The 13,312-nt window shown below is 35.7% G+C and overlaps 1 protein-coding gene across 4 annotated transcripts in view; it reads left to right on the forward strand.

The window, feature by feature from the left end:
* Nucleotides 1-10,120, forward strand: part of Grm8 (glutamate metabotropic receptor 8) — an 889,122-nt gene extending 879,002 nt beyond the window's left edge. For all 4 annotated transcript variants that reach the window (XM_029478898.2, XM_021164358.3, XM_029478895.2 and 1 more), the window contains exon 11: nt 9,611-10,120. Coding sequence is in view for 1 of the 4 variants with exons in the window: in XM_029478895.2 (XP_029334755.1) it covers nt 9,611-9,660 (50 nt within the window). In the remaining 3 variants the exon portion in view is untranslated. The remainder of the gene's footprint in view (nt 1-9,610) is intronic.
* The last annotated feature ends 3,192 nt before the right edge of the window (nt 10,121-13,312 follow it).

Here is a 13,312-nt window from a genome sequence, read left to right on the forward strand (position 1 = left end):
AGGTACTCCAGACCTTGCACAATTAAATGCCCAGTTGTTTGGTTTCGGGAAAATGAGAGAAGAGTTTGTTAACATGTGGAGTGGAGTCATGAGAAGCACTTGGTTCCCCAAGATCCTTTCTTCTTTTGAATTTCCTTCATTTTTTTTTGCTTGAATATGTTAATTTCAAATAAGCCTTGAAGGCCTTCTGACCCTGAAGACAGAATCCTTTGGATCACTTTCTTCATCTATATTTCTTTGCTCTGTAGTTGACCCAGAATCATCATATGGTAACATTTGCCTTGCAGGATAATCTGGAAAATTTTAAATTAACAGTTAAGGTTTTCTTGATATCCATAAAAGAAGGTAATCAGGTTGGATATTGGTATTGTAAAGATTTAGAAAGTAGACTATAATAAAGATTTTATTTATATCACCTGGTTGTATAAACAAATTAAGTAGAAATAAATTAAAGCTCAAGTTCTTACTCTGGAATGGCTCTCAGTTTTTTGTTAATGAAATAATAATGGTTTATATTAATTAAATATAAGCATTTTTGTTAGTGTTACACATCTGTAATCCTAGAAGTTGGGAGTGCGAGGCAAGAGTATTGTGAATCTGTGGCTTGGGCTATATTATAAGATCCTATAGGAGAGAAATAAGAATATCCAAGAGCAAAAAATACTCCCTTCCTCCCAGAATCTTTTAGCAGGGTCTTTTCTCTGCTTGGTTTTCTTTTGACATTGTCTTAAATAGGGTTTCTGTTTCTGTGAAGAGCTACTAAGACCATGGAAACTTTTATAAGGACACATTTAATCCTGGCTGGCTTACAGTTCAGAGGTTTAGTCCATTCTTATCACACCAAGTAGCATGGCAGTATGCAGCTAGACATAGTGCTGGAGAGAGGTGAGAATTCTACATCCTAAATCTGTAGGCAACAAGCAGAGAGAATGAGCTACCACAACTGGCTTGAGAATCTGAAACCTCAAAGACTTTCCCAGTGGCATATTTTCACCAACAGGGCCACACCTCCTAATAGTGCCCCTCCCTATGTGCCTATGTAGGCCCTTTTCATTCAAACTACCACAGACATTAAATACAAAACAAGATTAAGTATTGGTTTTGTTTGGCTTAATTACTAAAGAAATGTCCAGTTTCCACTGGGTTGACAAAGATTTCTCTGAGTTAAGCTATCTAGATATCTATGAACATTGCATATTGCAATGTCTATGCATAGAGATAGTCTCAGATATATTGACATGCAGAGTAAGCTTATTTGGTTATGGGCTAGTGAGGTAGCAGAGTGGCCAAAGGCATTTGCCACTGTCTGACAATCTGAAGTGTATCCTGGGACCCACTTAGTGTTAAGAGAGAGAACCAAAGCCCATAAGTTGTATAGTTGTATGTTGACATACACTCAGAGGCACACACACACACATACACACACACACACACACACACACATTATAGAAAGAACCTAATAAATTAAAAATAAAATTAAAGGCTTAATGACTTACACCATCCTCAGAAGCCATCCTGACTCCCGGAAGATTATCTAGTAAAAATGTCAGTCATGTTTCTATAAAGAAACCTGTCACAACTCCACAAATAATTCTCACATAGACACCATTCTTTCAAAAGCAGCCTTGTGAATGAATGTGCAAGAACTGATTTCAGTAGCGCATACATTTGATCACCTCTCATGATAGATAAACACTTTACCAACAACAGGACTATTAGCAGCGTGCTAGTGATTTGGGGGCAGAGCTTTTTTGTTGTCCAACTTGAAAGCATCAGTATAGGGATTTTAAACCTTTGCAGATGCCAGTAAGCTGCTCTTGGCACTATGCATTTGCAATGCTGGCACTGGAAGCATGAATCACCATAGATTGTTTGACCCGTGTTTTTGTGGCAGTCCAGAAAAAAAACATAATGGGGTTTCAAATGGAAACAACTAGCATTTTGGTGGAATAAATACCAATTATCTCAAGCCCACCTAAGAAACAAATGGGAGGAAAAAAATCAAAATCTTTTCCCACGCCCTTGAAGAGCAAATAGTTTCCCCTAAAAGTAAAATATCTATTGTCAATGAATACGGGTCTTATATTGTTAAATAAATCTCAAACACTGGCTATTCCCTTGTTATTTTCTGTGGATGCTAAAGTGGAAATTATATAATCAGAGGACATATTTCTATGACTTCTCTAGAATAAATAAAAGAAAGATTAAATATATGAAGGCTTAAGAGGGTAAGCTTATTATATTCTGGAAGAGGTAAAGTTCCCGTTTTGAAGGTAAAATTATAAAACAGGCACCAACAGATACAAGAAGATTGAACTAATCCCATGCATCCTATCAGATCATCACAGAATAAAGCTGGTATTCAATAGCAGCAAAAACAACAAAATGCCCACATACACGTGGAAGCTGAACAATGCCCTCCTCATTGATAACTTGGTCAAGGAAGAAATAAAGATATTAAAGACTTTTATAATTTAATGAAAATGAAGACACGACGTGTCCAATCTTACAGGACACAATGAAAGCAGTGCTAAGAGAAAAACTCATAGCTATGAGTGCCTTAAAAAAAAAAAAACCTGAAGAGAGCTTACACTAGCAGCTTAAGAGTACACCTGAAATTTCTAGAACAAAAAGAAGCAAATTCACCCAAGAGGAGTAGATGGCAGCAAATAATCAAACTCAGAGCTGAAATCAACCAAGTAGAGACAAAAAGAACTTATACAAAGAATAAACCAAACTAGGAGTTGGTTCTTTGAGAAAATCAACAAGATAGATGAATCCTTAGCCAGACTAACCAGAGGGTAAGAGACTGTATCCAAATTAACAAAATCAGAAATGGAAAGGGAGATATAACAACAGAAACTAAGAAAATTGAAAAAAATCACAGCTCGTACTTCAAAGGCTTCAACAAAACTGAAAAATCTGGATGAAATGAACAATTTTCTATACAGATACCAAATACCAAAATTAAATCAGAATCAGAGAAACCATCTAAAAAGTTCCACAACCCCATAAGAACAACAATATCAACCAACCAGACCCACCAGAGCTTTCAGGAAACAGACCAACAACCAGAGTACACATGGAGCAACCTATGGCTCTGGCCACATATATGGCAGAGAATGGCCTTGTTGGACATCAGTGGGAGGAGTGACCCTTGGGTCTGAGGATGTTCGATACTCCAGGATAGGGTAACACCAGGGTGGGAAGGCAGGAATGGGTGGGTGGGTGGGTGGGTTTGGAGCACCCTTACAGAGGCAGGGGACAGGGTATAGGATAGGGGGTTTCTGAAGAAAAGAATTGGAAAGGGGAAAACATTTGAAATGTAAATGAAGAAAATATCCAATGGAAAAGACAAACAATCAAAAAAAAAAAAAGAAAAAGAAAACAAGTATCTCAATGTAATAAAGCTGGTACAGCTATAGAGAGAATTCTCAAAAGGGGATATTCAAATGGCTGAGAAGCACTTATATGTTCAGCATCCCTAGCCAACAGGAAAATGCAAATCAAAACCACCTTGAGATTTCATCTTAAACCTGTCAGAATGGCCAAGATCAATAAGACAAATGATAGCTGATGCTGACAGGAATATGGAGTAAGGAACACTCAATCTTTGATGGTGGGAGTGCAAACTTCTTCATCCACTATGGAAATCAGTGTGGTTGTTCAAAGGAAGATGGGAATCTATCTACCTCAAGATCCAGCTATACCACTCTTAGGCATATACCCAAAGGATGCTTCATTCTACCACAGAGACACTTGCACAACAGTGATAATTGCTGCTCTATTCTTAACAGCCAGAAATTGAAAACAACTTAGATATGGCAATGGGTGAATATATAAAGAAAGTATAGTACATTCACACAATGGAATATCACTCCACTGCTAAAAAAAAAAATAAAAAACACAATGAAATGGAAGGTAAAATTAGAAAAAAATACGTGAAAACAATGAGAATTACTGCCTATTGGGCTATTGTTAACACAGGAGTATTTGAAAATAAGTAAAGAATAACTATTACTTTGGTATACACACCTTTGTTTTAGAATAGGCAGTATCTTGGTAACTGTGACTACGAATCTGTTGCTGGAATTGTTGATTATGACTAAATAATGAGTTATCCAGATACGCATATATATGCAATTCATTATAATATTTATTATATTTATGTATGCATGTGTATGTATACATGTATTTGTATGTATGTTTGTGTGAGTGAGTGCTATCTGTGTGTAAGGGTAACTGTAGCATTCAGAAGAATGCTTCTTAGATGATGGAGATGAACCCATAGGTGTTTTTCAGCTGCCTGACATGGGTACTTGAAACCAAGCTCAGGTCCTGTGAAAGAGCGGTGCATGTTCTTAAGTAATAAGCAATCTCTCCAAGCCCAGAAGATTCATTTTAGAAGTGAGTTGTGGATCCCACTGCAGACTTCCTTGTCATATGCTTAAAGTTTCAGAACTTTTCATAATAATTTTAAGGAATTGTGAAGTTAGAAAGCCAACTCATTTCCTGACTTTGCATAACACTGCGTTCTTTCTGTAACCAAAGCCTGTTATTTCAGAACAGAGAGGGGGGTTAAAAGCAAGTTTGTATGTGCAAGTGCAAGAGTTTTCAGCACTACCTAGTCACCATTCTATTTCTTCTTAGGTTTCTAGGATATACTGATTAATGAAAATGCAGCAGTGGCTGTTCCTTTAGTCTACTAGTGCAGTAAGGAAGTTTATCATTGCTCTGGTTTTCAAAGGTGTATACACATGTATACACATGAACTTTGTCAAAAACAGTTCCCATGTTAGTTCATCTGCATGTTTTTAATCCATTTTGATCTATGATAATTCTAAAATAATGAGTCATGAAAATTATCTATCATTCATAATCATCCCTTTTAGTTGCTTAATTTATATTTTCCTTTCTGATTTTTTTCTCTCATAATGTTCCTTCATTATGTAGTCCCTTCCCTTTACCCATCTAGTCCCACCCCCCCGACTCCCCCACATACTTCCTTTCCCCTCTGGATCTGCTCCCCCACTTTCTGTTTCTCATTATAAAGCAGTCTTCTTAGTAATAATAAGGTAAAATTGGGATATAATAAAATAATAGATAAAAGCATGAAACAGAAATTAACATATTAGAATTGGAGAAAACAAACAGAATGGGAAAAGTCTTAAAAAGACACACAAGAAACAGCTATCAATGCAGAGACTTACTCCTTTCCACATTCAAATACTCAAGATATTATTCACAGACCACATTAAGCTCAAGAAGAAGGAAGACCAAATTGTGGATGCTTCAGTCCTTCTTAGAAGGGAAACAAAATACTCACAGGAGCAAATATGGAGATAAAGTATAGAGCAGAGACTGAAGGAAAGGCCATCCAGAGACAGTCCCCCCTGGGGATCTACCCCATATACAGTTATCAAACCCAGACACTATTGTGGATGCCAAGAAATGCATGCTGACAGGAACCTGATATGGTTGTCTCCTGAGAGGCTCTGCCTGACAAATACAGAGGCAAATGTTAGCAGCCAACCATTGGACTGAGCATGGGGTGCCCCATAGTGGAGTTAGAGAAAGGATTGAAAGAGTTGAAGGAGTTTGCAACCGCATAGGAAGAACAACAATATCAACCAACCACACCCCGCAGAGCTCCCAGGTACTAAACCATCAGCCAAGGAGTACTCATGGCTCCAGCTGCATTTGTAGCAGATGATGGCTTTGTCAGGCAACAATGGGAGGAGGGGTCCTTAGTCCTATGAAGATTAGATAGTTGCCCCAGTGTAGGGGAGTCAAGGGCAGGGAGGTGGGAGTGGGTGGGTGAGTGGAAGAACACCCTCATAGAAGCAGGGAGAGGGAGAATGGGTTAGGATGTTTTGGGGAGGGTAGCGAACCAGGAAAGGGAATAACATTTGAAATGTAAATAAAGAAAATATTCAATAATAAAAGAAAGAAATAGCTAAACTGGAAATCATAATAATATGTAAAAGACCTGTGGCATAAAAACAGAAAATATCAAAAACATATAAATAAATATACATATAAATATAAATATAAATAAATGCAAACATAAATAAAATAGGCTAGAAAAATAAGGTAAGACTACACAAAACTATTCAAACACAAAATACCAGTAAAATAATTTCCAATGACATTCATCTGGACTCATAGATCACTACTTGCTCAGTCATCATCAGAAATGCCTCCTTCTGCAGCAAATGGGAACAAACATAGTGAACCCTTCCTGAAATTATACAGAAAGTTAGAGACCTTGGAACCTTCAGCCCCAAACCGGATGTCTTCATCAAATCTCTCCCAGGCAATTGACGAAAAGGATATAGAAGATGTGTAAAAGACACAGGTGATGGAGGACACCAAGGAAACAAGGCCCTCTAAATGAACATGATCAATGCATAGATGAATGCACAGAGACTGTAGCAGCATGCCTAGGTCCTACACAGGTTTGCACCAGGTGGGATGCTAGAGCTGAAAGGAGAAGTGGGCACATGCCGCATCCTTAACCCAGAAATAATCTCCAATTGATAACAACTTGCAAATAAAAATTTGCTTTCTTCCATCCCATGGACTCTTTATTTTAAACTGTTTATATCTTACTTGTATGTTTTTTTGTTTTTTTTTTTTTCTGAGACAGGGTTTCTCTGTATAGCCCTGGCTGTCCTGGAACACACTTTGTAGACCAGGCTTGCCTCAAACTCAGAAATCCGCCTGCCTCTGCCTCCCAAATGCTGGGATTAAAGGCGTGCGCCACCACTGTCCGGCTTGTATGTTTATACTTTCAGGACTGGTTATTCAATATTGTGTAACCCATGAGAGTACTCTCTGTGGGATGACTAGTTCTGCCTTCAGCATTCAGGATTTGTTAGCTGCCTATAATTTTCTGTCTGTGACTAGGGTCTGGTGAGATTCACCCATCCAGTTTAGCATGTCTGGTCCTGTTACCGTTCTTGCCTGAGCCTCTTCCTTTTTGCTGTGTACACATTTAATAATTATTTCCTACACTTCCAGACATTTCTGACAATATGGAATAGTGCAAAAATCTCAGCGACCATTTTACTAGTCCATTACAGCATATTTTCTTCATCACAATTCCAAATAATTAACAGCAAATCTATCAGAAACCGAATAAATATTCCTTTCTGTCTTCTTAGATCTAGAAGCACAAAATGTAAAATGCATTATATGATTCAGAACATGAAAATGGAAGTGAACCAATATAAAAGCATTGTGCCTCACTTTGTATACACACACACACAAACACACACACACACATATGCACCCACACACATGCACACATGCACACACACACACATGCATGCACACACACACACACACACACACATTGAGAAACACACACACACTGAGAAACACACAGTGATATATAGAGAGACATATTCAGAGGAACACATAAAGGGGTATACACATAAACACATGATCTCTTTGTGTACACACACACACACACATGCTCCCATGCTCATGTGCGAACACACAAATAGAAAGAGGGGTGGGGGACACAATAGTGTTTTTTCCTAACTAAAATTTATTCTCCAAAAATATTCTCTATATCCTTTTATAGCTTTTAATTAGTGGTGAGACTAAGGAGAATAAATTTGCTTAATTTTCATTCATTTTGTAAAAAAAAAAAAATTAATGTATAGCTGGAATCAAATTCACTTCTTTCCAGTATGCCATGATAATAATCAAGTGTGACCAGTGAAGATAAATTCATGAGTGACCTAGTTCGAACATGTACTTAGTATTACTAATTAAATAAAAGTTATTAAAGCCATGTATAATTAGCACTTACTTGGACTGGGTTCATTTCAGTGATACATTTAGCATGATTTTGTTCTCTGTAATCTGGATAGGTCGATTACCAGTCTTAAGAATGACAGAGAGATAAGTCTGATTATCAATTATATACAAAAAATGGCTTTATGGTTTCTAGAAGTACTCAATGTACACAACTTTAATAAATTATTTAAGTGTTTTCACTCTGAATTAAATTAATGCACTGAAATACATGTGTCAGTTTTTAAATGCAATTATTCTAGTATTAATCTTTTTTAAAATAATAACATATTCATTTTATCAGTTCCATTCCTCTAGAGAACAGTGACTAGTTTTAATCTTAAAGGAGGTAATAATTTTGAACATTTTCAAACACTAGTTGAATGTTTGAATTTTGCAGTTATTTGTAATTAGTCTGCTTTTTTTCTGGAAGTGTCAGCATGAGTGTAAATTCAACACAATATTCTGTTGTTCACATCTTTTTAATAGGCTTACACCAATGACGATTGTTTTATAGTAAGTTGATAGCAGATGAGTTAAATATGAATTTTATCCATTGAGATTTTATTTTCATGTATCCCTCAGTTAAAACTTTTAAAAACCCACAAATATCTATTGGCTGTGTCAATATTTAGTGCAGAATGGTATATACTTGAGATTTTTGACATGTTAATCTAAAGTCTGAGAGTACTGTTAATTTTTAAATGGAATATAAATATTGCCAAGGTACTGATTATCAGATTTCTGAAGTGAATACAATCGTTCATTTAGTCTGGTAGACTTTTTTCATGCCTACTTTGTGGAATATTGGTGTGTTTTTAATGATGTGTATGAAAATTAAATTTGTAAAGGCAACATGTAAATAATGTTTCTCTAAAGTTTTCTAATGATTAGAAGTTATTTGCGATCTCTATTCTTTTATAGATTTTAATTAGTGGTGAGATTAAGGAGCATAAATTTGCTTAATTTTTATTCATTTTGTAAAACTAGAATTTAATTTAAAGTTTTTTTTTAATATTCACTTTTCTGTCATACACTGGACTAGGAACTTTTGAGGATTAGCACTTTTGCTGAATATCTTATTTGATTTATAATGCATGGTTTAAAATACTAAGTAATGTATTTAAAAACTACAATATCGGGGCTCCATCCCATAATCAGCCTCCAAACGCTGACACCATTGCATACACTAGCAAGATTTTGCTGAAAGGACCCTGATATAGCTGTCTCTTGTGAGGCTATGCTGGGGCCGAGCAAACACAGAAGTAGATGCTCACAGTCAGCTATTGGATAAATCACAGGGCCCCCAATGGAGGAGCTAGAGAAAGTACCCAAGGAGCTAAAGGGACCTGCAACCCTATAGGTGGAACTACAATATGAACTAACCAGTACCACCCGGAGCTTGTGTCTCTAGCTACATATGTATCAGAAGATGGCCTAGTGGGCCATCAGTGGAAAGAGAGGCCCATTGGTCTTGCAAACTTTATAAGCCTCAGTACAGGGGAACACCAGGGCCAAGAAGTGGGAGTGGGTGGGTAGGGGAGGGGTGGGGGGAGGGCATGGGGGACTTTTGGGATAGCATTGGAAATGTAAATGAAGAAAATACCTAATTAAAAAAATAACTAAAGGACTGAGGAGCATTGTAGAATCATAAAATTATATTTATAAATAAAAGTAATGAATATATACCCTGCAAAAAAAAACTACAATATCATCACACAGCTATAGCAGAATTTGAATTTTGAAATTATATTAACAAAATGGTTATTATATTATAATAACTTGTCTTAATTTTTCTTAACAGCTTCTTCTACCAAGACAACATACATCAGCTACAGTAATCATTCAATCTGAACAGGGAGATGGCACCATCTGAAGGAAGGTGCTGTGTGTTCTTAAATACTGAACATGAGACTGCCAAAACGTACTCTGGGAGATCTCCATAGACTACAATCAATCAGATCAATAGTCTTGTAAGGAACAAAAATTAGCCATGAGCCAAAAGTATCAATATTGAGGAGCAAAGAAGCCCATTTTTATACAATACAACCAATGAGTGTCAAGCTAAAGTATTGCTTACTTGTGAGCAGTTAAAAAAAATCTCAAACGGAAAACTAATGTTAGCTTGTGGAAAAAAATGCTGTTGAAATAAACCATGTCTGATGTTATTCTTGTAAGTATTTTTCTGTGATTGTGAGAACTCCTGTTCCTGTCCCACACTGTTCAACTTGTATAAGCCTCTGAGTCTGTTTCTTGTAATGGCTGACTGGATTGAAGCCCTGGGTTGTGCTACAAAATAAATGCAATGATTGACGCATGCAATTTTTATACAAATAATTTATTTCTAATAATAAAGGAATGTTTTGCAAATGTTGAGCGTTGTTTCGTTCCAGTTTTAAACCAGGGACACCCCCTCTTTCCAGCTGACACTCCGCTGTTGCTACACCCTTGTCTGGCACCTGTTGATACTACCTCCTTCAGGAACATGGGTTTGGATTGTTTGTGTTTACAAAAAGACTTTTATTGTTCTATAAAAAGGTATCACTTGTATAAGATTTTTGTAAATAATTTTGATTCATGTAATAGAGTTTCATAGCAACTACCCCTATGAAGAATCAAGTTGTAGCTTGGTATAAGTTTCCTCAAGTTATAATTGACCATTAAGCTTTACCTTGGAAAATATATTATGAAAATTGTCATGGAAAAATATATCACCATATGACGAGATTGCTCCATATAAATTCTAATTCATTTGCATACCAAAGTACTCCCTGCTATGTGATACTAACCTTTTCTCACCTGGGCTCAGAAGTCACAAAATCAGCAGAGTAATGGGCCTTACCAAGGTCATTCTTCAAAACTCTGAATTAGCATATTTATTCCCTTGGCATCATTAAGGAAACCACAGTTCAGATAACATGTCAATGAGTTCTTATTTTCCAAATGAAAACATTCGTTGCTTCATAAAGCAATATCATTAAAGAGAGAGAAAACAGGAAACCTCTCCGGTGCTAATAAACCACGCTAGGGCAGAGAAAAAGAATCTGTTAGCAGCTTTCAAATCTCTGATCATTTTTTTGTCCTGAGTTTCTCTATTACCTGCAATCCCAGACATCTATCAAATCAATGGGTCTCTACAACCGTTTTGTTAGTAAATGTTCTCTATGCTGAGTTAGCTTAGATGGCTCATTGCTTTCCTTATAGATATAAAGAGCCATTCCTGTAGCTTCAGCCAAGATATTAACTTTATTTAATTGATAAGGTTCATGTAGCATTATGAAAAGTCTTCTTGTACATAGAGTCTTTTTCTGTACCCCCTAGAAGACAGATGGCAATGGACAGAAGGAAATGCTTATCTTCTGGCTTTATGTTGAGTTTCTCCAAAGAGTATTTGTTCTTTGCAGATAACATTTTAACAAAAATAAAAGTATCATTCTTCAATATCTGAACTAGGGAAAACAAAACTTTACAATCTATATCCAGCTCTGGGTTTGTTTTCTAGATAAGACTTGAACTGAGACAAGTAAATCCAACATTGTATGTTTATATTATTGTACCATGTGGCTCAAGACTGTTAGAGATGTCGAAATGTTTTCATTTTAAATTGGCCAGTCTTTTCATACTGAAGACTTGGATGATTCATTACATGGTTTTATTTGGTTTTAACAAATATACATGCTTAATTCTTGTATTTCATATTTTATTCACAGGGAAATAATCAAGAACGTTTCGTATATTAGTTGACACTAATTAGGGAGGATTTCTGTGACAGGGTGACAGAAAGCAAACTTGGCTCTCAGGGCAACTGGAAGGATTTATTATTATCACTGTAATATTTTAGAAAATACGAAACATGACTCACATCATTTAAAACTGCTATTATTATAAATTTACTAATGGATTCTTTTACCTAAGTTTATTTTTATAAATAGCTGACACACAGTTGGTTTTATATGAAGTCTGGTTTAACTCATAGTGGAGTGCTTAGTAGTGCTAATGCATTTGTGTAGCCTATATTCTTCTCTAACATTGCTCCATTAGAAAAGCGTCTCCTGTAAAACTTGTCGTCCTCCCTAGCAGGGGTCAAAACCTTTCAGCACCTACTTACAGTAGAAACTCGAGGATTCTACCCTCCACTATGGTATTTTTTTCTTAAAGATTTTTCTGTGAGCTCAGAAGGAGTTATAGGCTGGGACAGTGGTAGCATCTTTGAGCAGGATTTAGCATGTGTTTGGTAGTGGTCCATAAGACCTGTGATTTAAAATGAACTGCCTGTGTCCCATAGATAAGCAAATGCAAAGCTGCACACACACACAAAAAAATACAGTATTATATTCTTTCGAATTGACCTTGTGTTTTATTCTGGACAAGAAATGTCACATCTAATCTCAGCATGCCAGAGGGAATGCTAAAAAAGTAGCTTCAAGTAATATTCAGCAAATGTCACTTGTAGACAATGAGAGATGTATTAGTGTGACCTTGGGCCAAGTCTGACCTGAGTTAAAGAAAAATTAGCTTATGATAGGGAATACTAGAGGCTTAAATCAATGATAGTATGCCACAAACTAATTCTATTTTTTTAAGTAATTTAAACACGAGGATAACCATTAAGATATGAACAGGCATTGAAAGGCTAATTTAATTTATTATGTTGTTTTAATCTTTACAAAAATTAACATTTAAACTTAACAATATTTTACCTTTTATGTTTCAGTTACATAATTCCTAACCAGAAACATATTTTTTTTGTTTTTTTTCTGCCTTTAACTCAGTAATCTATGTATTTACCTCTATTTTTGATACCAGAAATAATAATTTTCTAATATATACTATGCAACATTTATGTTTTGTTCAGACTGTGGGTAGAAGTGATATCTTAAACTTTTTATGCACTCGTTACTTTTCTCATTTAATTTATTGAATTGTATTTGATATTATTTAATAGTATTTTCTTCCATTTTCCAGAGTGAGATACCAAAGATAACAGTGAGGTTGCTAGGGAGGATAAAGGAAAGTAATTCAGATCACATCACACTTTAATCCTGAGGAAATATTATCTGAAGTGTTTCTTTTTGCCTCTATGGTTGTCATTTAATGATAATAAAAGTAATGAAATAAAAACAGACCTCAGTCAGAAGAAAGATAACTTAAAGAGAGACTTATATTCAATAATCTTCAGAAAGGTATCATATACTGAGATAAAGAGAAAACACAGGTTACAATTTGATTTTAAACTACATCCAGTGCTGTATTATTGTATTGTTTTCTTCAGCATAATCTTCAGTAGTGGTAAACCTCACTATCACATTGTTTTCTTTTCATTTAGGACTCTAAATTATTCATAAATTTTCTCCATTTTGAACTCTCTATTATTAATATAAAGTTTCACAATATATTTGACTTACATTTCTTCTTTCCAAGGAATAAAGATGAGTAAAAATAACATTTGCCAACTTAATATGGTTTTGTGTTTGCCTACTGTTAAATGGTTTGAAAAACAAAGCTG

This window comes from Mus caroli, unplaced genomic scaffold (assembly GCF_978045245.1).
Source record: "Mus caroli unplaced genomic scaffold, Mus_caroli_1 scaffold_7, whole genome shotgun sequence".
NCBI classification, from domain to species: domain Eukaryota; kingdom Metazoa; phylum Chordata; class Mammalia; order Rodentia; family Muridae; genus Mus; species Mus caroli.